The 25,723-nt window shown below is 49.2% G+C and overlaps 1 protein-coding gene across 2 annotated transcripts in view; it reads right to left on the bottom strand.

Annotated features, from left to right (window-relative positions):
* Positions 1–8,784, bottom strand: part of MDFI (MyoD family inhibitor) — a 39,740-nt gene extending 30,956 nt beyond the window's left edge. The window contains exons 1-2 of one of the 2 annotated variants that reach the window (XM_030562698.1): positions 8,261–8,784; positions 7,990–8,094 (exon numbers count right to left, since the gene is read on the bottom strand). In XM_030562698.1, coding sequence (XP_030418558.1) covers positions 7,990–8,083 — 94 coding nt within the window. In that variant the 5' untranslated portion in view covers positions 8,084–8,094; positions 8,261–8,784. The remainder of the gene's footprint in view (positions 1–7,989; positions 8,095–8,260) is intronic. The other variant, XM_030562699.1, reaches the window with a different exon arrangement.
* Positions 8,785–25,723: the final 16,939 nt, after the last annotated feature.

Raw genomic sequence — 25,723 nt, 5'->3', positions numbered from 1 at the left:
AGGTTTGGGTTCAGGACTTTCACAGGACCTAGCTGGAAATCAGAAGTGACGATAAAAAGCCATGAACACTGACAAGTATCAGAACATTTCAGAACCTCAGCAAAGGTTTGGGGTGGATGAGGGAGAGAGTGTTTCTTCTTTTCTTCTTCTTCTTCTTGGTATTGGACCTACCTCAATCAAGAACAAGGACCCACTGTGTTAGGTGCTATCTGTATTCATAGGATACATCTATACTGCACAAAAAACCAGTCCCACAGCAGTAAGTCTCAGAGCCTGGGTCAATTGATTCAGGCTCAAGGGCTTGCATTGCAGGGCCAAAAATAGCAGGATAGATGTTTGGGGTCAGGCTGGAACCTGGGCTCCGAGACCTTTCCCGTTGCTGGGTTTCAGGGCCCAGGCGAACATCTGCACTGCCCTGCTTTTGTTAGTTGATTTGTTTTTGCCGTGTAGACTACACGTAAGGGAAAGTCTCAACCCCAAAATGCTCACTATCAAAATAGATAAGAAAGGCAAACGGGGAGAAAAAGGGAATATTGTCACCCCCATTTTAGAAATGGGGAACTCTCTCTCTCTCTCTCTCACACACACACACACACACACACACTAAATTAGGCTAAGACTTTGCAAAAATGATGAATGATTTTGGGTTTCCAGCTAGAGATACCTTTAAAGGGGCATGATTTTCAGAAACTGGGTGCTTGGCTCTGTTGGGAATGACTCCCTTTTAAGATGTCTCCAGAAATGGAGGCACCCCAAAAGACTAGCCACTTTTGGAAAACGTTGGCTGCTGTGACTTGCCATGGGGCACCTTGTGCCTAGTGAGCTACTGAACCAAGAGCTACCAAGTCACACAGTAGTGTTTTAACCAGAAGACCACGTTTGGTCATGGCATTTGAAAATGCCAGAAATAATTCTTTCTTTTCTTTTTTTTATTTTAATTTTAAACAAATGCAGCAGGAGAAGCAAAATACAGATGTCAGGTGTTTGGTGCAGAAAGCTTTTTGTTGTTTTTTGGGGGGCAAAATGAAAAAAACTAGTTGGCTGCTTCTAATTTTTTTAAGAGGCTGTTTACACACACATTTTGCAATCAGGTTTCTTAAACTGGTGCCAGCTCTTGTGTGGGCTCTCTTAATTCAGTTTAAAAAAGATTTATTTTCACTTAGTTTAAACCTGTTCCTGACCTGTGCAATAAGTGAGACGGTAGGCAGGCAGAGTTGTAGAAAGAGATCTTCATTGTGCATGCAGAGAGGCCAACGTTACATACTGAGAAGACTAGCCACTGGTATGCATTCCAAGTATCATACAAAACTAGGTCCCGCCTGAAATCTGTCGCTCCTTCTCTGAAATCTGTCCCTAGCTTCACTCCTTATATACTGTCCTAGGTAATCTTCCAACATAAGCAATTTAAACTAAATCAAAATAAGAGCATCCATATATGGGTTTGCACCAGTTTAATTAAAGGCAGGTGTATACTGGAACTAGAGGTAACTTGGTATTGCACAATGTTTTGATTAAAAAACTAGAGTGATCTATAATTAATGTGTAACACATTAAATGGAATAAAAACTGGCTAACGGATAGGTCTCAAAATGGAACTGTAAATGGCAAATCATAGAACATCAGGGTTGGAAAGGACCTCAGGCAGTCATCTAGTCCAACCCCCTGCTCAAAGCAGGGCCAATCCCCAGATAGATTTTGACCCCCATCCCTAAATGGACCTCTTAAGGATTGAACTCACAACCCTGGGTTTAGCAGGCCAATGCTCAAACCACTAAGCTATGCCTCCCCAGCATCAAGCAGCTGTGTTTCCAGGTCGGTGTGTCTTGCCAGGACCAGTTCTTGGCCCTGCACTATTTAACATTATCATCAATGACCTGGAAGAAAACATCAAATCATCACTGATAAAGTCTGCATGTGAAACAAAAACTGGGGGAGTGATACATGATGAAGAGATCCAGTTATTGATTCAGAGCGATCTAGATGGTTTGGCAAATTGGGCACATGCCAACAATATGCATTTGAATACAGCTAAATGTAAATGTGTACCTCTAGGAAGAAAGAATGTAGACCATCTCACACCATAGGGGACCCTCTCCTGGGAAGCAGCGGCTCTGAAAAAGATTTGGGGGTGGGGTGGATAATCAGCTGGCTATGAGCTGGCAGTGTGACACTGTGGCCAAAAGAGCTAATGTGATCTTGAGCTCTGTAAATGGGAATCTCAAGTAGGAGTACAGAGGTTATTTGACCTCTGTATTTGGCACTGGTGCAACCGCTGCTGGAATATTGTGTCCAGTTCTGGTGCTCACAATTCAAGAAGGAGGAAGATAAATTGGAGAGGGGTTGGAGAACAGCCACAAGGATTGATTAAAGGATTAGAAAACTTGACTGATAGACTGAAAGAGCTCAATCTATTTGGCTTAACAAAGAGAAGGTTAAGGGGTAACTTGATTACAGTCGGTAAGTATCTACACAGGCAACACAGATTTAATTATAGGCTCTTCAGTCTAGCAGAGAAAGGTCTAACACAATCCAGTGGCTGGAAGTTGAAGCTAGACAAATGCAGACTGAAAATAAGGCATAAATGTCTAATGGTTACAGTAATTAACCACTGGAACTATTTACCCAGTGCTGTGGTGCATTCTCCATCACTGGCAATTTCTAAATCAAGACAAGACTGGCTGTTTTTCTAAAAACTCTGCTCTAGGAAATATTTTGGGGAAGTCCTCTGACCTGTGTTATACAGGAGGGTAGACAAGATGATCGTAATTGCTCCTTCTAGTCTTGGAATCCATGAGTCTATCCCAGTGCTAGCTTGGATCAAACTAGTACACAATAGCAGTGTAGTCGTGGCTGCATGGGCAGTGCGAAGACGTGCCTAAGCTTTCAGACAGGGATGTACTTGGAGTGGCTAGCTATCCTGGCACCTGTGCAGCTGCAGTGATGTTGCTATTTTTAGCACGCAAGCTCAATCCGAGCGGGTGTGAATATATCTACCTGAGCTGGAAATTATATGGCCAACTGCCGTGTAGACAGAACTTAAACCGGTTTCAAGCTGCACCTGGTGTTAAACTGGTGCAACTCTGCAGGTAGATGGGTCCTAAGTACGAATTTTGCGGGGAGGACCAGTTGTCAGCCCGTCTCAGGTCTGGGTAGGTGGACAGAGCCCACCAAAACAACGAAAGTCCCAACCCCTCAAGTGAGGGAGGAGCACCGAGTCCACAGATCAGCCAGGGGGACAAAACCGACAAGCTATCAGACTGACTACTCAGGAGCGCACAGGCCTTCACACATGCTAGCCAGTGGCTATTCTCAACAGCCAATACCTCTGGGGTACGCTGTTTGTATCCCTGACTGTCAGGATCGTGCCAAGCAGCCGGGCTTTCCCCTTATGGCCTGACAGCAGTTTGGAAGTGGCGCTGGCTTGCTAAAACCAAATGATTCTGGAAAGGAATCATGGGAATTTGATAGTTTGTCCCCAAGTCCCAGGATGCCAGCAGGTTCCTGAAGGTATCTGACTGTGCAACACAAGAAAAATCTCAGGAGGCAGAGAATGTGGTGGAATAGAGCACCAAGGGAGATGTGCCAAGAGTGCAGTATTTTGAAAAAGCACAGGGCTGCATGATTCATAAGAGAAGAGATTTAAGCTGGCATAAACAAAGCGGTGTGGATGCATTCTTTTGGCATAGTTACACCAGTGGAGCTGTAGTGGAAAAACTCTCCCATATGGACAAGGCCTCCGGTCCCAGTGCCTCCTTCATTGATCTTGATTGTGGCATGGGCATGACAATGAACTGGGGAGGGTAGCCTGTGGTTTGCACCCCAGCAAACCCAGCTCTGCAGAGCTCCCATTTCCAGAGAAGTTGAGCTCCGAGGGAGGCTTCTGCTGTGCCCTCTATGAAAGAGGCATTGTCTGGGCCTGTCACAGGGGCTGGGCCTGCGGTACAGTGGGGCTAGGCTGGGGCCTCGAGACAGAACTGCTTTCAGCCCTGTGTTATACCTCAGGGCAAACTCATTGTGAATGGTCAAAAAAATCACTGTGTGTGTGTGTGTGTGTGCTTGCATGTTAAGTACACTCCCCTTTCCCCCAGCTCAGACTGAGGAAGCCGCAGAATTGCTGGCTACTGTAGCCAAGCCGGGGAGTGGAAGTCAACGGGGAGCCCAGAAACGAAGCACCGTGGGCCAAGGCCTACTCCCAGTTGTGCTGGGGAGTCACCTGTAGCCTCTGACAGGAGCAGAGTTGAGCTCACTGAGTGATGTTTACGCTGCGTGTGGAGTGGTCAGAGAGGCTATCGGGGTGCATATGACAGAGAGAGGAGGAAAAGTTGTGTGTGTACCCAGGAGAAAGAGGGCAGAGGAAAGAGAGAGAGGAGGAGTGTAGAACATGTCCAAATTTTCCCATCAAAACCAATTTTTTTTTAAACAGAAAATGCTCCCCCCCCAAAAAAAAGCTCTCCTAAATATTTGTTTTTTCTCTACATTTTTCATTTTTTCTTCAGCCCCTCCCAAACTTTGTTCCAGCTGTCCCCTCCTTTTGTTCTATTTTGGAAAAGGGGGAGGGAAATTAAAAATCAGAAACTGGAGATTTGTTTTTGGTGAAACAATAAATTTTTTTAAAATTCTCTTCAAAAACCAAAAGGCCCAGATTTTCTTTACCCCTAAATGCCACGTGAGAAAATAACTGATATTTTCCAACCAACTTTAGGGAAGTGATAGAGAAAGAGAAAAGTCTATAGGGTATTCATGCTAAAGTAAGGTCACAGAAAGACTGGCCCATACGAGCCAACATACTGCCATATGAAGGTAGCATCTGAGTATGGACCGCCTGTGCTCACTCGTTCATTGCTGGACATGAAACCAGAGGATTCCCATCTTTCTCTAGCGCTGCCCTCTGGTAATTCAAAGGGGCTGCTTTGATGGTACCTAGGTGCCTGGGTCCAGCCCTCCTTGCAGTGAGAAGAATGTTGTGATAACCTGGGATCCATTCATCTTCAGAGATGGCTACTAAGAGAGGGGACACAGATCCCAGAAGAAATATCCCGGTCACGTCATTTCTCACAAGGTAGAAACCGCACAGCTTCATAGTCAGGAATGGGACTAAGAGTGGGGAGACCTGGATTCTGTCCCAGCTCTGCCACAGGTTCACTAGCCTTGAGCTTCCATGCACCTCAGATTCCCCACCTATTTTATCAACTCAATCTCACTAAGTTAATTTGGCTTCCTGAATTATATTTGAAAGGGTTATTGAGTTCAAATCCCCATGATCAAATCAGGGAGGCAGAACCTCTGGATGAAACTTCCCAAGAGACAAGGCTTCTTCACGGAACTGTCGGCAAACAACACAGTGTGGACAAACTGGATGCCATCCCCAGAGTGCCCTGCAAACAAGGATGAAAATCCTGGAAAGTGAAAGGCCACAAGGAGAGCTGCTCTTGCCCTGATGGATGAAAAACAACAAACATCTCACCTCAGTCCTCAGCAAAGAGCAGGAATGGACTCTTCTTGGTGGAATTCTGGCTCTCCATGGACCAGTGAGTGTCTTCCACTAAGCAATGGCACTTGGTGCCTTTTCAAACAGGGGTAGGAGCTTCTCGTGTTTTGAAAGCTGAGAACTCTTGCCCCATTGAACCTCTGCTATGCAGCAACCTAGATCTAGGCCAAAGTCCCATGCCCCAACAACAGGCTGCAAAAGAGATGGAGCCCAGTGGTGCTAGCATGTTTTGAAGACTTGGATCAAGTACTTGCTTCATCACAGACTGTCGATGGGTATGTCTACACTGCCCAGGTAGACAGAACTGCACCAGCGTGCTCAAAATAGTTGCGTAGATGTTGCGCCACCAGCGGAAGCTCGGGCTAACTTCCTGAGTAAAACCCACCCAGCCCCGCAGAGGTTGTTATGGACTGCTCACCCACCACTGAAATGAATCCACCTCTGGGGTGGAAAGCAGTGGCCATTGATGCACAGAATTCTTCCCTGTGGTGCAGCCACTTCTGTGGTGGAACATATCAGCTGCTGAACAGCAAACAGAAACAACATGCAAGAGTTTGGGACAGGAAGTGGGGAACACAGTATCCGGTTGGAAATGTAGGCACATTGCAGGATAAGTCCATCAGTGGAGTTACACCAGGAATTAATTTGGCCTCTTTTATGTATCACTCTGACAGCACACACAATAGACTGTGTTTCACCTTTCGCTGTCAGTTTCCTGCTCTGACCTATTCCTCTCAATCAGCCCTTCAGTGTAGTTTCTCCTGTAAATATCTGCAGAAGACAATTGCACTGACAATGGAGGTCCCCCCCAACTGTGCGTAACATCCTAGGAAAAAGCCAAAGACTCCAGCCCAATCAACATTCTCATTATGGCAAATGCAAATGAAAGCGTTATGGTGTTGCCATAATAACGACAACGGGACAACTTTCATGTAGCGTTAAGAGTTCTACAGCAGGTAATATTAAATTACAGGAGAGCTTGTTACGTATACAACAACTTGCTCAGAGTCAGCTGGCGGAGAATCATCATTTAGTAGCCTGGAAACCTCTTCTGGTCAAATTGATTCCCCTCCCCACACACAATAGCTACATTCCAAGAGGAGGCTTTCTCAGAGCCAGCACACTGCAGCTAACACAGCACGATGCATGGAAAGAGAACAGGACTCTCACGGGTAGTGGAATTTCACTGGATTTGCTCCAAGTGGGAGGAGGAGATGGAGGCAATCAGGGATCCAGGGAACCCACTTATTTAGGGCCTGATTCTGAGGCCCTGACCCCTTTTGGGTAAATTTACTGAGTGATCTTACAGGTGTCAATGGCACTGAGTGCCACGTGCCATGAGCAAGGGTGGCAGGATCAGGCACTGATCCGCCTGATGGTCTCCCAGTGGTTTGCCATCTGAGCTCCGATCTTCTCTGATCTTTGGTCAGTCCCTGGGTATTGGATGGAGCCCCTTACATACAGCAACCCAGAGCCTCCCCACCTTCTGATTGTGGGGCCTGAAGCCAGATCTGGGGAAGGAATAAAGCAGACAGCTTTCTCCAGGTACAGAGCAGGGGCTAGAGGATGTTATTAAATTTAATAGAATCAGGGCCCAGAGCGAGGGTGGGGGGAAGCTGCATCTCGCAAGGAGCTGGCCCAGGCCCAAGAACACGCGGCGGCTGAATGGAGACAAAAGTTCTTGTGAGAAGCCAAAGCTCCAGCGCAGCTGCATCAGGGCTCCCCCTGCACAGTCTGCAACCCAGGCAGGAGGTAGCAGAAAGAAACCCAAGCTCCCTTTCCCCCCCTGGAGAGGTTACGTCCCACACAGCCAGCGTGCGAGAGCACAATAGTGTCTTTGGAGAAAGAGAGAGAGAGAAAATGGGAAAGGAAGCGGTGGGCTTTAAGCCTGGAGGTGAGCCCCTCACCAGTACGTCTCTGCAACATTTAGTCTGCCTGCTCTTTAACCCTTTTGGCTCCTGCAGAGCCAACATCCTCTCCCTTCCCAAGCCAGGAAAACAGCTCAGGAAGCACCTTTCATCTCCAGCGCCCTTGCTCCCACCGATCCTGGCTCTTGGTGAAGTCCCATGAAACATGGGAAAGTTACAGAAACTTTGCAGGAAAGTTTCACACAACTTTCTTGTCCTAGTGGCACCATCCCCCTCCCCACGCCCACAGATCACCAGCTGGTGGGGCTCCATTAGCTTCCCTGGATTTTCACCAGCTGGGCTTCTGATCCCCATTGCATTGCATGGTGGATGTACACACAGGGTAGTTGGTGGAAAGCAGCACAGCTATTTTAAGTTCAGTGGAGCCATGCTGATTTCCACCAGCTGAGGATCTAGCTCAAGTTGTGCTCAGCCACAAAGAGCTACAATTCTCTTTATAATCCAGAAAGTTGGACAAAGACATCTACTTAACAAATAAAAAGAACAAGGAAGCCTAGGGCTCCTGCCAGTGGCTAGAGAGAGACAAGTCCCTGTAAGTTTAAAGCGCGGGAGACAAAAGCCCCTTGTGCTTACCTGTGCTAGTGGGCAGGAAGGGTGTCTGATCCGGCAGGGGGTCTCCATTGAGTGAGTCAGAATGGCTTGAGAGGTCACTTCTCACCTCGGACATCTGACTGGGACCTGCCAGACACACCACATGCAGAGTAAGACAGTGAGAGAAGCTCACTGAAGATTGCTAAACAACCCAGCCATGAGGAACTCTCACATGGAATGAATCAGCGCGAAGACCTTAGGTGGGGAGACAAGGAGGAAACCGCACCACCCCAAGAAGGGATTTCTAACTCACCCAGGCAGGACACCTCTCCCCAACTGCCGCATCCACATGCACAAAAGTTTGCTTGATTGTTCAGCTGCAAGACACTCCAGCTCTGCTTAAACTTCCCTCCAGACACATTTCAGCCCCAGCAGCATTGAGGAATCCTGTGATCAGCCAATTCCCACCCCGAAGGAAACAGAGACACATTGGAGAAACTCACTTCTTTTGTTTACACTTTAATGGAGCTCCCACAAGTGGAGTGTCATTCTATCGTCCTCTCCATGCGAAGGTCTCCTTCAGGTCTCTGAAGCTGCTCCCTTCTCCAAACACCCCACTCCTCCAGCCCTCTTAACTAGATTTCTTCAACTTGTCTTTCTTTCTTCCTTTGTCTTTACATATTCCTTAAAAGTGCCCTGCCTGGTGACTTGTCCCTGCCAGGAATGTCCTGCAGTTTCAAATAAAGAGGACACTTCACGTCTTTATCTTTGCAGCTCTGTCTTCAGGGCAGTGTTAGGTTACAACTGGACAAGTTTGTGCAGTCTATCTCCAGACTGTAAGCTCTGCCTCCCGTCTCTCACACAGGAAATTGCATTCAGGGCTGATTACCCAGTTTCCTTCATGCTGGAGATATTTGGAGTTCATGCAGCCTATAATAAGTTGGTTGGCACTATGATTTAAAAAAAGCAGTGAGAACCAACAAACAGACACAACAATCCACAAAGCCACTTTAAAAAGGAATGAAAAAAAAAAAGCTGATTTCTTTTTTCGGGGAGTGGAGCCAAGCAGTCAAAGGATGGTGGGGGAGAACAGGGAAATGTGGGACAAGCATAGGCTTACTGTATCCCTCTGCCAATGCTCAAGTCTTTGATCTCCACATTTTTCAATCCAAATTTGTTTCTTTAAACTCAAAAGATCAATTTTCAAACAGCAGCAAGGGAGCAAAAAGGGACAGCAAGCCCGACTTGAAAAATCACCAAAACCTCCCTTGTGTTGCATGAACAGAAACAATAGCTTGTCTCCTCCAGTGGCAATGCTCCCAAATACCGCTGTAGATGTGGCCCAATATATTTACAGTATGATTACATATTCTTGTGTGAAAGATTGTCATGTAATAGGACACACGGCCAGAAGTCAGGAGAGAGATATTTTATTCCTGACTCCTCTACTAACCACTGTCCGTTCTTGGACAAGTCACTTTCCCCTCTTTGTGCCTCAGTTTCCCCATCTACAAAATGAGGACAATATTGGATTTTGTGGTTTAACTCGCTGGCTTTGAGATACTCAGATGGAGGGCAAAATATGATTAGAGTTATCAGTATTACTGTTTAAAGTGACAGAATGAAGTCAAGTCTCAAATTCCCTTTTCTAGTGTAATATTTTAATTACAGGAGCAGTTTACATTTGGATTCACTGTTTCTACTGTTTTAATGGAACTGACAATGTAACATTTTTAGGTAAAATATGTACCGACACATTCTTTTTAAGACTGCTTTTTACACCACTGGAGCCTGACAATCCTGTATTTCCAAGTTTATTAAATAGGCCAGATTCTCCACTGGTGTAACTCTGGAGTAACCCCAGTGACATGAGTGGAGTTATTGTGGACTGAAACCAGTGTCAATGAAATCAGAATTGATCCAGGTCAGTAAGTGTGAATGGGAGTGGGTGTCATTTCCATGTCGTGGCTAGCATAGATTTAAAATTTACAGAGGTCATCAGCGTGGTTCAGTGGATAAGGTGCTGGCCTGGATTCAGGACCTCAGCCACTGCCCTGCTGTTACCATGGGTGAGTCATGTCTCCTCTGTATGTCCCTCTTTCCCTTCCCACCCTTTCTCTTGTGTATTTACTCTGTAAACTCCTTGGGGGCAAGGGCTGTCTCTCTATGTGTATATATCACACCTAGCACAACGGGGCTCCGTTGCTGTTAGCCCCGCTAGCCATTGCTGAAATACGACTACTACTAGCTGCTGTTCCCAGTACAAATATACACAGGCTCTGGGCCTGCCCAAAGAGCTCAATATCATAGATCAGCCCAAACTGCGCTCTAGAAGGCAACCAGCACAGAGCGTTTGGATTGGAGCTCTTTATAAGATCTAATTCAGACACGCAATCCATGGGAATTTCTTCCCTGGTGGAAGAAAAGTCTGAGGTGCCCTTGAGGACGCAAGCATCTAAAGGAGAAGGGACAAGACTAGGATAAAATTTAGCAGGGATGGAGGCTGGGGTTTTGAAAGGTAACTCACTCACTGAGGATCCTATGAAAATTCCAGCCAAGACGTATAGAAATTAAGCAGGGGTATGAAATTTCTCTAGGATCTAACAGAGAATGAGACCCTCTGTGGAGGTTTTTTAAACTGGTCTTTGTGATGATAGAATTCTCTATTCAATTCTACAAGGTCATTCATAAAAAAAACAACCACCACCACCTAGCAAAAGTTGGTCACTCATTAGTGATCTATCCTAATTGGAGAGTCCTGCTTTATCACTGGCATTGCAGGAGCACCCAAAACACCAGCTAGGTCTGCACCCGTTGTGCAAACACAGAGCAAGAAAGATAGTGTGCCCTGAAGAGTTTACAATCTAAACAGACAAACCCGACGAGAAAAAATATTATCTGAGCCAAGAAACCCCTGGTATTTGAAACAGTGGCCGTGTTATTCCTCTGACTTGACAGTGCTCCGGCCAGCTGCTGCACTCGCCATAAAGACCCAGCCAGTTTTCCACTAGGGTTCGTTTCAAACAGCTACAACAGGGGAGCTGGCCTCACTTGTGAGTTGAGACACCCAGGGCGCTGGGATGTCTGAGCATGTCTCAGTGGGTGTGCCCTGGATTTCCTGACTATGAGGCAGCACGCCTCTGAATCAGCCTAGGTAGAGGTCAGCCCTGTGCTTTGGCAGGAGCACATTCCTGTTTGCTTATCTGTGCCCCCATGCCTTAACATCCACTGCTTTCCTCCTGCTTCTGCCAGGGAGGGGGGCTTCATAACCAACATCAGAGCACGAGCTCCCCCCAGGGTGGATATACAGGACCCTCACTTCACCCTCCTGCTTCCTGGTAGCTACAGATGGGAAGTGGCCCAAGTCCATGAGAACGAAATGTTGAAATGTCAGTACTGCACTTTCCTCCGCTTGTAAGATTCATGCTGACAAGCAGGCAAATCCACTGAGTTTTTTCCTTTGGCCCTGACAGTTCTTTATTTATGCCAAGAGGAATCTGGGTGCACTCAGCGTCTTTATAATGATACTTTGCAGCTATCATCTTTATCATCTTAGCACCTTTCATCCAAGCACTTGATAACCATTAATTAAGCCCTCACAGCCCTCTTGTGAGGTGGGTAAGTGTTATTATCTCTGTTTCACAGATGGATAACTGAAGCATCGAGGGGTTAACCTAGCTGTCCAAGCTCACTCAGCAGATTAGTGGCAGGGCTCGGAATAGGCCTCAGGAGACCAAAATCCTACCCTTTTGCTCCAAACACCAGATAACACACTCTCCCGAACTAGGACCAGAACCCCCACCTCCTGACTACCAGGTCTCTGCTTTAATTAGCGAACCCCACTCTTTCCCCAAAAGGTGGGGAAAGAACCCAGGAATCCTGCTGGAACACTCGCTGATAGGCCAGACGCCAAGTCCTCTGTTCCAACCATCCTCAGTTCTTCAAGAGCAGCATTTCCAGCCCAGCAGAAAGCTCAGTCTCATGATGCAGCCCTCAGAACAATGGGAGGGGACATTGAAATGGAATCCCAATTTCATGATCGTTCTAGAACTTACCATGCAGTGACTTTGAAAATCTCCTCCTCGGTCATCCATTCAAATGGGAGCTGCATTTCTCACATCCTGTCCTATGGCACAGGACCCTGCATGCCTGCAGCAATGGTGAAGTGATCCTTGGATGCTGTGTATAAACTCTGGTGCTTCAGGATCCCTTGGGACAGAAAGTGCTATGTAAATTTAAGACAGTATTATAGAGCGGTCATATGGGCGGTAAAAAAACAACCATCAGAAAGATGCTGTCATAAACAGATAGCTAAGGGTTAATGTCTCTTTCACCTGAAGCACCTGACCAGAGGACCAATCTGGAAACCGGATTTTTTCAACTCTGGGTGGAGGGAAGTTTGTGCCTGAGTCTTTGTTTTCTGTCTGCCTGCTTTCTCTGAGCTTTGGAGAAGTAGTTTCTGTTTTCTAATCTTCTGTTTCTAAGTGTAAGGACAAAGAGATCAGATAGTAAGTTATATGGTTTCTTTTCTTTGGTATTTGCATGAATATAAGTGCTGGAGTGCTTTGATTTGTATTCTTTTGAATAAGGCTGTTTATTCAATATTCTTTTAAGCAATTGACCCTGTATTTTGTCACCTTAATACAGAGAGACCATTTGTATGTATTTTTTTTCTTTCTTTTTATATAAAGCTTTCTTTTAAGACCTGTTGGAGTTTTCTTTACTTCAGGGAAATTAAGTCTGTACTCACCAGGGAATTGGTGGGAGGAAGAAATCAGGGGAGATCTGTGTGTGTTGGATTTGTTAGCCTGATTTTGCATTCCCTCTGGGTGAAGAGGAAAGTGCTTTTTGTTTCCAGGACTGGGAACGGAGAGGGGGAGTCACTCTGTTTGGATTCACAGAGCTTGTGTCTGTGTATCTCTCCAGGAGCACCTGGAGGGGGGAAGGGAAAAAGGATTATTTCCCTTTGTTGTGAGACTCAAGGGATTTGGGTCTTGGGGTCCCCAGGGAAGGCTTTTCAGGGGGACCAGAGTGCCCCAAAACACTCTAATTTTTTGGGTGGTGGCAGCAAGTACCAGGTCCAAGCTGGTAGCTAAGCTTGGAGGTTTTCATGCTAACCCCCATATTTTGGACGCTAAGGTCCAAATCTGGGACTAAGGTTATGATATTCGGTAGGCCACCTCTTCTTCTTGTTTTCTTTTATCATAACCTTAGTCCCAGATTTGGACCCTAGCAACTCCAGTGGGCCGGCAGGTCGCCCCCTAGAGTGGCGCCACCATGGCACCCGATATATACCCCTGCCGGCCCGCCCGCTCCTCAGTTCCTTCTTGCCGGCTACTCCGACAGTGGGGAAGGAGGGCGGGTGTGGAATGGATGTGAGCAACACATCTCGAAGAACAGCAGTTACAAAGGTGAGTAACCTCTTTTCTTCTTCGAGTGATTGCTCACATCCATTCCAGTTAGGTGAATCCCAAGCCATACCTAGGCGGTGGGGTCAGAGAGAGAAGTAGCGGCATGGAGCACTGCAGATCCGAAGGCCGCGTCCTCTCTGGACTGCTGGACCAGGGCGTAGTGGGAAGCAAAGATGTGGACCGATGACCAGGTCGCTGCCCGACAGATTTCCTGGATGGGCACACAGGCGAGGAAAGCCAGCGACGACGCCTGTGCCCTGGTGGAGTGCGCAGTCACATGGCCCGTAGGAACGTGAGCCAAGTCATAGCAGGTCCTGATACAGGACGTTACCCACGAGGACAACCTCTGCGAGGAAATGGGAAGCCCCTTAATGCGGTCCGCTACTGCCATGAAAAGCTGGGGGGATTTGCGGAACGGTTTGGTCCTCTCCACATAAAACGCGAGAGCCTGACGGACATCAAGTGAGTGGAGTTGTTGCTCCCTGCGTGAAGAATGAGGTTTCGGGAAAAAAACTGGGAGGAAGATCTCCTGGTTGACGTGGAAGGCTGAGACCACCTTGGGGAGAAAGGCAGGGTGCGGTCTCAGCTGCACCTTATCTTTATGGAAGACTGTATACGGGGGATCTACCGTGAGCGCCCGGAGTTCCGACACCCATCTAGCTGAGGTAATAGCTACTAAAAAGGCAGTCTTCCAAGAAAGATAGAGCAGGGAGCAAGTAGCTAACGGCTCAAAGGGGGGCCCCATGAGCCGAGACAACACCAGGTTAAGATCCCAGGTAGGGGCAGGGGGTCGGACGTTAGGGTAGAGACGGTCCAACCCCTTAAGGAATCTCGTCACCGTCGGGTGAGAGAAAACGGAGCGGCCATCCCCACCTGGGTGAAAGGTGGAGATAGCCGCCAGGTGGACCCGTAGGGACGATATCGCCAGGCCCTGTTGCTTAAGGGACCAAATATAGTCCAAAATATTGGCCACCGAAACTTCCATTGGGAGGAGACCCTTCTCCACACACCAATAGGAGAAACGCTTCCACTTGGCCGAGTACGTCGCTCTAGTGGAAGGCTTCCTGCTGCCCAAGAGTGCCTCACGTACCGGGGTGGAGCAGCGCAACTCAGAACTGGTCAGCCACGCAGGAGCCACGCTGCTAGGTGCAGCGACTGGAGGTCCGGGTGACAGAGAGTTCCGTGGTCCTGGGTGATCAGGTCCGGGTGAAGGGGCAGGGGAACTGGGTCGGCTATGGCCAGTCCAGCAACATGGGGTACCAATGCTGCCTGGGCCACGCTGGGGCTACCATGATCACGCGGGCCCTGTCCCTGCGCACCTTCAGAAGGACCCTGTGGACCAGCGGGAATGGGGGGAACGCGTAGAACAAGTGGGTCATCCACGGAATAAGGAAGGCGTCCGCTATAGACCCGGGTTCCCGTCCCTGAAAGGAGCAGAATGCCTGGCATTTCCTGTTCCCCCTGGACGCGAAGAGGTCCACGCGGGGACAACCCCACCTCTGGAAAATCGAGAGGGCGACGTCCGGGCGGAGGGACCATTCGTGCGCGAGGAAGGATCTGCTCAGGCGGCCCACCAGCGTGTTCCGTACTCCGGAGAGGAAGGAAGCCGTGAGGTGAATGGAGTGGGCTATACAAAAGTCCCAGAGTCGCATCGCCTCGTGACATAGGGGAGAGGATCTGGTGCCACCCTGCTTGTTGATATAGTACATGGTCGTCGTGTTGTCGGTAAATACCGCGACACAACGACCCTGAAGCTGGTGACAGAACGTTTGACAAGCAAGGCGGACCGCTCTCAACTCCCGCATGTTGATGTGTAGTTCCACCTCCTGTGGAGACCACAGGCCCTGTGTCCTCAGGGTTCCCAGGTGGGCCCCCCAGCCGAGATTGGAGGCATCCGTCATTAGGGACACCGAGGGCTGGGGTGGGTGGAATGGGAGCCCCGCACACACGACGGACTGGTCTAGCCACCAACTGAGAGAATCCAACACCCCCTGGGGGATTGTGATCAGCATGTCTAGTGACTGCCTTGTCGGCCGATAATGTGCGATGAGCCAGGACTGGAGGGGCCTCATGCGGAGCCGTGCATACCCGGTCACGAATGTGCAGGCTGCCATATGGCCTAACAGGGTTAGACATGTCCGTATCGATGTCAGGGGGGCTGCCAGCAAGCGCTGAACGATCGCTGACAACGACTGGAACCTCGGCAGCGGCAGAAGGGCCCTAGCCACGGTGGAGTCCAGGACGGCCCCAATGAACTCCACCCTCTGCGAGGGGAGAAGGGTGGACTTGTCCACGTTGATCATGAGGCCCAAGGTAGCAAACAGGCCGGGGATCCTGTGGACGTGGCTGCAGACCTGCAGCTCCGACGTGCCCCAAATTAACCAATCGTCGAGGTAAGGGAACACGTGACTGCGACTGCGCCGAAGATGTGCCACAACGACGGCCATGCATTTTGTGAATACCCTCGGAGCCGTAGAAAGGCCAAATGGGAGGACCGCAAATTGGTAGTGAAGGCAGCCGACCACGAACCGAAGGAAACGTCTGTGGTGTGGCCATATGGCAATATGAAAATAAGCGTCCTGCATGTCGAGGGCGGCATACCAGTCTCCAGGATCCAGGGATGGGATAATGGTCCCCAGGGATACCATGCGGAACTTCAACTTCACTAGATATTTGTTGAGCTCTCGCAGGTCGAGGATAGGCCTGAGGCCTCCCTTGGCCTTGGGGATCAGAAAGTAGTGGGAATAAAACCCCTTGCCCTTCTCGTTCTCCAGAACCACCTCTATAGCTCCTTTGTTGAGGAGCGTCTGTACCTCCTGGCGGAGGAATTGCTCGTGAGAGGGGTCCCTGAAGAGGGACGAGGATGGGGGGCGGGAGGGAGGAAATGATACAAACTGCAGACGGTATCCCGTCTGCACCGTGCGTAAGACCCAGCCTGGAGGAAAAACGAAAGGCGGTTGGAAAACGCCTGGAGGAAAAACGAAAGGCGGTTGGAAAACGGGGGGAAAGGATCCATGGGAGATACTGGTATTACGCCCTCAGGCGCACCTTCAAAACGAAGGTTTGGGTCCAGGTGGGGCTTTAGAGGAGCTTTGGTTTTGCCCCCCTTGATTGCCCGACGGCCTGCGCCTGCCATTTCTGCCGCGGCGCCTATTAAGGTCCTGCCACTGGCGGAACTGGGGGTATGGCTGACGCTGCTGCTGTTGCTGCGGTTGGAAGGGTCTGCGTTGCGTCCCAGGCGTGTGCATACCAAGGGAGCGCATAATGACCCGATTGTCCTTAAGACTTTTCAGTCTGGGGTCTGTCTTCTCCGAGAACAGGCCCTGGCCTTCGAACGGGAGGTCCTGGATGGTGTATTGGAGCTCCGGAGGAAGGCCAGAAATCTGAAGCCAGGAGATGCGGCGCATCGTCACCCCCGAGGCGAGGGTACGGGCAGCCGAGTCTGCCGCGTCCAAGGAGGCCTGCAACGAGGTTCGTGCAACCTTTTTTCCCTCGTCAAGAATCGCCACAAATTCTTGACGCGCCTCTTGTGGCAGCAGCTCTTTGAACTTATCCGCTGCCACCCAAGAGTTAAATGCGTAGCGGCTAAGAAGGGCTTGCTGGTTGGAAACCCTGAGCTGAAGAGCCCCAGCCGAATAAACCTTGCGGCCGAGGAGGTCCATACGCCTGGCCTCCTTGGATTTGGGTGCTGGGGCTTCCTGTCCATGACGCTCCCTCTCGTTCACCGACTGTACCACCAGGGAACATGGTGTTGGGTGAATATGGAGGTACTCATAGCCCTTGGAGGGGGCCATGTACTTCCTTTCGACGCCCCGTGCAGTAGGGGGGATGGAGGCCGGAGATTGCCAGATTGTATTGGCGTTGGCCTGGATCGTCCGAATAAAGGGGAGGGCGACCCTGGTGGGAGCATCGGAGGAGAGGATGCTGACGACGGGGTCCTCGATCTCAGAGACCTCCTCAGCTTGCAGGCTCAGATTCTGTGCTACGCGCCTGAGGAGGTCCTGATGTGCCCTGAGATCCAGAGGAGGAGGGCTATTAGAGGAAGTGCCAGCCACCGCCTCATTGGGAGAAGACGATGAGGAGACCCCTGGCAAGAGAGTGTCCAGCGGGGGGTCCGCCTCAGCCCTCGCCTCTGGCTCAGGAGGGAGATCAGGGTCCTGTTGCTTCGACCCGTCCTCCCCGTCCGGGGAGGGAGGGGGGCGAGACAACGTCGCCTCCGGTGCCCTGTGCTCTGCCGTTGCAGGCCTAGGAGGAAGCTGTTGGGGGCCCTGGGCTTGATGGTACGCCCAGGGTGTCCAGAACCCCCACTGTTGCGGACCCTGGTCCTGTTGCGGAGGGTCTTGGAAAAGCGCCGCTTGTCTGTCAGTGCCCAGCACGTATACACTGTCCGCCTGTGATGACACCGACGGCTGTCTGGAAGGCCATGGAGGGGCCGACCGCGGCTGGTAAGAGTCTCCGCGTCCTGGGGCCGAAGATGTTCTCGGTGCCGGGGATCGGGACCGGGAGCCATACCGGTGCCGGGATCGGGACCAGGGTCTGTCATGGACTCGGTGCCGGGATCGGGACCGGGACCTGCCACCGACGCGGTGTCGGGAGATCGACCGGGACCTGCCACCAGCTCGGTGCCGGGAGGTCGACCGGCGCGCTGATCGATGGCGGGACTGGCTCCTAGAGTCCCGGTGCCGGTATCGGCAGCTGGAACCAGACCGTGACCGTCTGGAGGCCGATCGGTGCCGCGAGTACGACCGGTACCGCCGAGGGGAGCGGTGCCGGGACTGCGAGCGGCGGCGGGATCTTGAGCGACCATGGTGTCGGGACCTCGACAGCGAGCATGAGTCCCGAGACGGGGCCGACATCATAGGTTTGCCCCTGGACGCTACCCGCACCGGAGGTACCGGGGGTGGAGGCTGAGTTGACTCAGTCAGGGCAATGAGGTCCCGTGCCGAGGCAAAGGTCTCCGGCGTCGATGGGACCAATAGCTCAATCCCAGATCTTATGGGGGAGCTCGGCGGGACCGGACTTGACGGACCCTCCGGGCCCGGAGTCGACGGTGCCGGTAGCGCCGCGGCCGATGTCAGTGCCGGGCGCTCCACTCGAGTCTGCCTGGATGGAGTTGCAGACTTCGAGGGTCTTGTTTCTGCACCCGGTGCCGGGGAAGGTCGGTGCCGGGGAGTCTTTCCGGTGCCGGCGCGATCCGGTGCCGGTGTCGAAATAACGGCCTGCGAAGCTGCCGGGTCGAGTGCCGCTTCCATGAGGAGAGTCCTAAGTCTCTGGTCTCTCTCCTTCTTTGTTCTAGGCTTATAAGCCTTGCAAATGCGGCACTTGTCTGACCTGTGCGATTCCCCCAGGCACTTTAGACACGCGTCGTGAGGGTCGCTGGTCGGCATCGGCTTCTTACAGGCCGCACATTGCTTGAAGCCCGGCGAACCAGGCATGAGCCTGGTGCCGGGAGCCGGGGAGGGCTACGGCCCAAACCGGCTAACAAATATCTACAATATTATTTACACTATAAACTATATATAACTAACTACACTTAACTACTAACTATCAACCGTAGAACAAGGAGAGCTAGGGATGTGGAGGACAGCTATGCCGCGCTCCACAGTTCCAACGACCGACACGGCGGTAAGAAGGAACTGAGGAGCGGGCGGGCCGGCAGGGGTATATATCGGGTGCCATGGTGGCGCCACTCAAGGGGGCGACCTGCCGGCCCACTGGAGTTGCTAGGGTAAAAAGTTTCCAACGAACGTGCACGCGCGGCGCGCACACCTAACTGGAATGGATGTGAGCAATCACTCGAAGAAGAAGGTGTAGCTTAGGGCAGGATTTGCTCCTGTGAAACATGTTTAAAGCAGCCTTTCCCTTTCCACTCTCATTCCATCTAACTTAATCTAAGACACCTGTCATCCTGGTATCTGATCTAAAGGCTGCTCTGAATTCCAGCAGGAAGCCCAGCACACTCCCTGGGGGCACATCCAGAGCACGTCACAGAGACTTGGGAAAGCATACGGAGAAGGATGGGAGCAGGAACAGACAAAGGGATGGCCGGGCCCATAACCTCACACAGCTGGAGATCTGGCTTTGAGGGAAGAGGAATAGGAAGGAATTTTCAGGGCATCCCAGCTTCACAGTGTGTAGAGCACGGGAGTCAGAGCCAGGTTCTGGCACATGATGCTTTTATCCTCTACACCCCACCCCCAACAGAAACCCGGCCTGGGAAGCAGCCACCTCACCCCAGCCCTGACATTTCCAGTGGATTTCCCAGCATAAAGGACATCCCTGCGAGGCGGCTGGAAATCATTCTGCCACATCAAAATAGAGGCACTAACTGAGAGGAAATGAATAAATCCAACACCTAGGGGAAAACGGCCGCATATGGGTGGGAAAGGGCTGAGGGGTGCTACGGCGGGGGCAGGGAGAGCGGGGATAGCAATGGACTGGGAATCAGGAGAGTTGGGCTCTGCCACTGTCCTGCTGGGTGTCTTCCCTGCTCTGTGCCTCAGTTTCCCTCACACTCATTGTCTGCCTTATTTAGACTGTAAGCACTTTAGGGTAGGAGTTGTTTCATTATGAACGTACAGCCCCAAGCACGATGGGGCCCTGATCTCAGCTGGAGCCTCTAACCATTGCTGTAATAGAAATAAATAATAAGGCTGAGACGCACCGTGGATTCAGTAAGCCACACAAGGAATGAGACAGGCCATCCAGCAACAGATGGAGTCGCCTCACATTGCAGCCAGGGTGAGCTCCCCACATCAGCTGCTCCCCTCTGTACCAGTCACCCCCCTCCATAGACAAACTGCTTATCCAGGCTGAAGATCCCAGCTCTAGGGGTGGAGCAGAGCGAGCCAGGGCCGGTATAGGCTAAAGTCAGGTTTGTTTCCTATGGTCCACTCTGCATCCCCTATGCTGTCTTAAGGGCTTGGCTACACTGGAGAGTTGCAGCGCAGGTCGTGGGTTTACAGCGCTGCAGCTTACTCACCGTCCACACTTGCAAGGCACATACAGCGCTGTATCTCCCTGGCTGCAGCGCTGGCTGTACTCCTGCTCTGCCTGGGGTATAACGACTGCAGCGCTGGTGATGCAGCGCTGCTCTGCCAGTGTGGCCACCAAAAGCGCTGTTATTGGCCTCCAGAGGTATTCGGAGGTATCCCAGAATCCTGTTCAGCCACTCCCAACAGCGCTGCAAATGCTGCAAATGTGGACACACTGCAGCGCTGGTACCTGTCAGTGTGGCCACACTGCAGTGCTTTCCCTACACAGCTGTACGAAGACAGCTGTAACTCCCAGCGCTGTACAGCTGCAAGTGTAGCCATACCCTTAGACTCTACCTAATGCCCTCCTCCCACCCACCCTTCTCCAAGTATTTGCCCACAGGCATTTGGAATCAAAGCTTCTCTCTCCCCATTACAATCAGCAGCAGGAGGGGAAACACAGCCAACACATACATACAGCTTAACAGGAGCCTCTCATTAGCACACTAAGCCAGGGTATTAGAACAAAAAGCTACAGTCGCAGCATTAGTAGATTACACTTGAAGATTCTCTTAAAAATGCCAGTATTATGAAGATGATGACCAGGGAGTGACTAGCACTTCCCTAAACTACCTGCTGCAACATGTGTGGCCAACCTGGTGTGGCCCAGGCATCACATTTGACCCCGGCAGCTAGAGGGTTAATTATCTGAGTACCTTACATGTGTGCTAATGACAGTACCAGATGTTTGGTCTGTTCCTATTAGCTAGAAGTTTCTGAGAAGAGGAAAAGGCAATGGCAATAGCATTGTTGCAAACCATGTTCTAGCCTGCACCTGATGATTCTGGATGAAGAACAGCAACTAGAAAGAGCATATGGAAGCCAGTTAGATAATGTAGTTGTCTCATATGTTACCATTTCTTTCCTACGTTGAATAGGTGGATTGAAATTTTTCTAATAAAAAGGGGCTTTTTTTAAAAAATGAAAATTTTCCTGAAAACGTTTTGATAAAAACATAAGAACGGCCCTACTGGATCAGACCAAAGGTCCATCTAGCCCAGTATCCTGTCTTCCGACAGTGGCCAATGCCAGGTGTCCCAAAGGGAATGAACAAAACAGGGAATCATCAAGGGATCCTCCCCTGTCGCCCATTCCCAGCTTCTGGTAATTCTGTTATTCAGTGAAAATTTCTGCTTGTCATTTTCAGTTTTAATTTATCAGGCTTCCTCCCCCCTCCTTTTTTTTGGTAGTTCCCTCCTCCCTACTCAACTATTAATTTTGATTGGCAGATTTAGTCATATGGGGCAGGGGTGGGCTCAGAACTGAATATTTTCAAAACAAAAACAAAATTAGATTTCAAAATCAATTAAAAACACGCCATGGAATTTTTTAAAACAATAACAAAAAGAAAGAAAGAAATCAGTTCCATATAGAAAACTGAGAACTAAAATGATTGCCAGAATTTTCACAGAACTGATTTCATTTTTTTAAACCATCTCTAATTGCTGACATTTAAGCATTTTCTTAAGAAATCCAAGTAGGTACTTTGAGGTTATTTTCTTCTCAACACCAAAACCTGTAAGAAAGGAGTGACACACAGGAATGCTGGAAAAGGACTACATTGGGTTTCCTGGCCGTAGTCACCTGGCATGGATTAGGGTTATAGCCAACGACTAGGGTCAGGATCTTCTCTTCTCAATGGCTATGGTTCCATCTTCCCTTATTAAAAATAAAATAAAATAAAGTGAAAATAAAACACAGCATCAACCACAAACTAATTCAGCCAATTACACAACACTCACAAATAAAGGCCTTAAAGATGGAAGTCAGAGTAGATTAATTTAAATCACCTCCCCCTGATAGCTGAGGGAATTTTTTTTTTTTTTTGGCACTGTATTGGACATCTGTCAGTAATGTCTTAATCAAACACCCACTTCTTGGTCTTAACACAGCTTCTTCTGCAATGGCCTATTCAGAGAGAGAGGCAATACTGTCCCATGAAGTTTGCACTTGCTGCTTTGGGTGTTTTTCGCTGCCTGCAAAGAGGAGCTAATCAGTGCCAATGCGCCTGCTGGTCTTGTGATGAGTATTATGTGTGGCACAAAGGAAGCCACCTGCAGTGCACAGCAACACCAAACTTTATTGGTCCTACAAAATCCACGAGCAGTGCCACGTGTTCTTGAGCGCCACCTACAGGTGCATTTCCGATGCACTAGCTATTTACGGCAGTACAGACACGGACAACTGCTCTGCCACTACTGGGAGGGGTTTAAAAATCCCAAACACTTGAGGTGGGCGCCATAAAAGGTGAATATTGGTGTCCTGCGCCTGTTTAATACAGAGGACAACTTGTGATGTTCCTTTAATGTGGTTTTGCACATTCCATAGAGTCTTAGAGGGCCTGTCCCTCTAGGAGCAGAACGCAGCTGCAGCCACGTTTAAATAAAGCCTCAGTGCATTAGGTGGCAATTGTGACAGGCGGCCATGCTGTATGGAGCAGGCACAGAGCGGGATGGGTAACCCACTTGTCAAATATATTACACCAGGATCTCAAAGCACTTTCCCAACAATTAACAAACCAAACTTTGTCACTCCTTACTACACTGGACTGCCAACACTGTATTTTGAAAAGAAGGGACTGTTTTCTTAGCACCTCTGCCCCATCCCTCCTCCCATTATTAATTATTATTATTAATAATAATAAGCAGAACTCACCTACATTCACCAGGAGTTTTTGTTGCTGCTTTTTGCGGCACTCAGCAATTCCTGATCTTGTTGTACAGACATGAAGAAATAAGGGACTGTTGGCAACTGAGGCAGGTGACTATTATCCCCATTTTATAGGTGGAGAAATTAAAGGGCAAAGATGTGAAAGAAAAAGTTGCAATCTGGGGTGAGTAATGTTAGACACCTACATCCATACTCGGCTGCCTAAATAAGCAGTGGGATTTTCCAGGGATCTGTCTTCACTGCAGAATTAACTCAGAGTGACCAGCATCCAGATCTTAGCCTGCCACACTGCACAGCCTGGCCTGAGTTACTTTGTCCTCCCTGATACTATGCTCCCCAGTGGGTGTCACTAGGATTTGTGGAGGCACATCGTGTGGTCCTTTGTGCTGTAGTAAACTGAGCCGGTTTAGGATTCTTTCCCAGTGAATTGTGGGAGAAACTCTCTGTGCTTCTGAGTACTTGAGTGATTTAGCCTTCATTCTGGGTGGGTTACCAGCCCGAGTGAGATCACTTGGTGTGGCAGGTCTATAGTCCCAGCTGGGCTAGCTAGCTGGGGTAAGAAAACACCACTTAACTCAGGACAGAGGTTTGTGTGTGTTGATCGTAGGAGGTGCTCGGGAATAACACCTGAGTAAGAGCTGAGTTAAGTCTGCAGTGAAAACAGATCCCACAAAAATGCACCAGTTAATCATACTGAAGCCAGTGGAAGCTGCAGGTGCTCACACCTCAGAAAACTAGGCCTCTTATTTAGGAGGCCTACTTTATAGACACACGTTTGCAAATTTTGGCATAAGTGACTAGCCTAAGTCCACACAGGAAGTCTGTGGCAGAGATCAATTAAGCGCAGCTGTCCCAGCAGAGAGTTAGTCACGAGACTGTCTTTCCCTTCTACTTCAAGGTGATATTTTGCAACTTATCACCCTGGAAGATTTCCTCCTCTGGACCACATCCTCAGCTGGTATAAATCAGTGTCACTCCATCAAAGTCAATGTGTGAGTCAAGATTTACACTTCCATTTTTCACAAAAATTTAGCAACAGGACTTGACTTTTCATTTTACAGGATGTTTTGCAACATGCTCTAGACCTAACCAGAGGCAAATTCTTCTCAGTTTAAAAAGAGAAAAAACAAAACCAAATCCATGCCATCTGAGAAACCACACTGCAGCAAAGCGGTAAACCTCCCATGAATGGTGCCGTACATTTCAGTCTACGTCTCAATACAGAGAGGAGTTGTAATAGGCTGAGTCGTGTTTGAGCAGGGCCAATGCCATAACTGATCTGTCTACATAATTACCGTTCTTTGTGTGCACACAAACCCTCTAAACAAAATTACACTCTCAAATCATTCCGTTCGGGGCGGGATGGGGTGAGGGGTGGAGGGAATGTGGTTTGCAAGGTTTTGAGTGAATGACCCCACTGTTTTATATTTTCAGCGAAAATATTTTGATGAAGCACGAGCTATTTCTGTAAATAGTTTTTTTAAAAGGAAATGGACAATTTATTTTTTTTAAATCGGCCTTTGGAAATTGAAAAATGACTTTGCCTCTACTGGCTTTGTGAGGAGTCTTCATCATTAGAGAGGAAAGACAGAGCCATATGGAAAGATGGCAAAGCACAGTGCCTGGTGACATAGGAACATCTCACAGCCAGTCGGTTTCTCCCAGCACAGGTCATTGTGGGGAAAATGGTGCAGCTCTCAAGCCAGAATCAATGATTTGCATTATAATAGGGCCCAAGGGGCTTCATTGGGGTAGGTGCTGTATAGACACATGGAAAGAGACATCCCCTGTCCCAAGGAACTTACAGTCTAAATAAACAAGACAGATGGGTGAGGAAAAGAAAGAATATTTCCTTTTACAGATGGGAAACTGAGGCACAGAGAAAGTAAGTATGGTGAAAGTAAATAAGGACATGTTATTTACTCCTCATAACACAAGAATCAGGGGTCACAATGAAATTAATAGGCAGCAGATTTAAAACAAACAAAAGGAAGTATTTCTTCACACAACACAGTCAGTCTGTGGAACTCTTTGCCAGGGGATGTTGTGAAGGCCAAGACTATAACAGGGTTCAAAAAAGAACTAGATAAGTTCATGGAGGACAGGTTCATCAATGGCTATTAGCCAGGATGGGCAGGGATGGTGTCCCTAGCCTCTGTTTGCTAGAAGCTGGGAATGGGCGACAGGGGATGGATCACTTGATGATTACCTGTTCTGTTCATTCCCTCTGGGGCACCTGGCACTGGCCACTGTCAAAAGACAGGATACTGGGCTAGATGGACCTTGGTCTGACCCAGTATGGCTGTTCTTATGCCTAAAGTCAATCAGCAAACTTATGGAAGAACTGAGACCTGAACCCAAGTGGTCTTGACTGATACGTTACTACAGTGATACTCAGACCTTCAGTGGTTCAGGAGCCCAGTTAGTGATCAACATTACCCAAAAGAGCCACAGTAATGCAAATTCGTTGCTTAATTTACTCTCTCCCTAATTATCCTCCCAGCAACATGACTGATCAAATATTCTACAATTGATTAATAACATAATAAAAACATCCTGACTGGTTAATCATTAAAAGACATGGTGTTTTAATATCGTGTGCTGCAAAGAGCCGCAGGAGATGCATAAAAGAGCCACTTGCGGTTCCTGAGCCTCAGTCTG

Source organism: Gopherus evgoodei, chromosome 4 (genome assembly GCF_007399415.2).
Source record: "Gopherus evgoodei ecotype Sinaloan lineage chromosome 4, rGopEvg1_v1.p, whole genome shotgun sequence".
Lineage (NCBI taxonomy): Eukaryota > Metazoa > Chordata > Testudines > Testudinidae > Gopherus > Gopherus evgoodei.
Note: the sequence above shows the minus strand (reverse complement) of the source record. Positions and strands in the feature narration are given on the sequence as shown.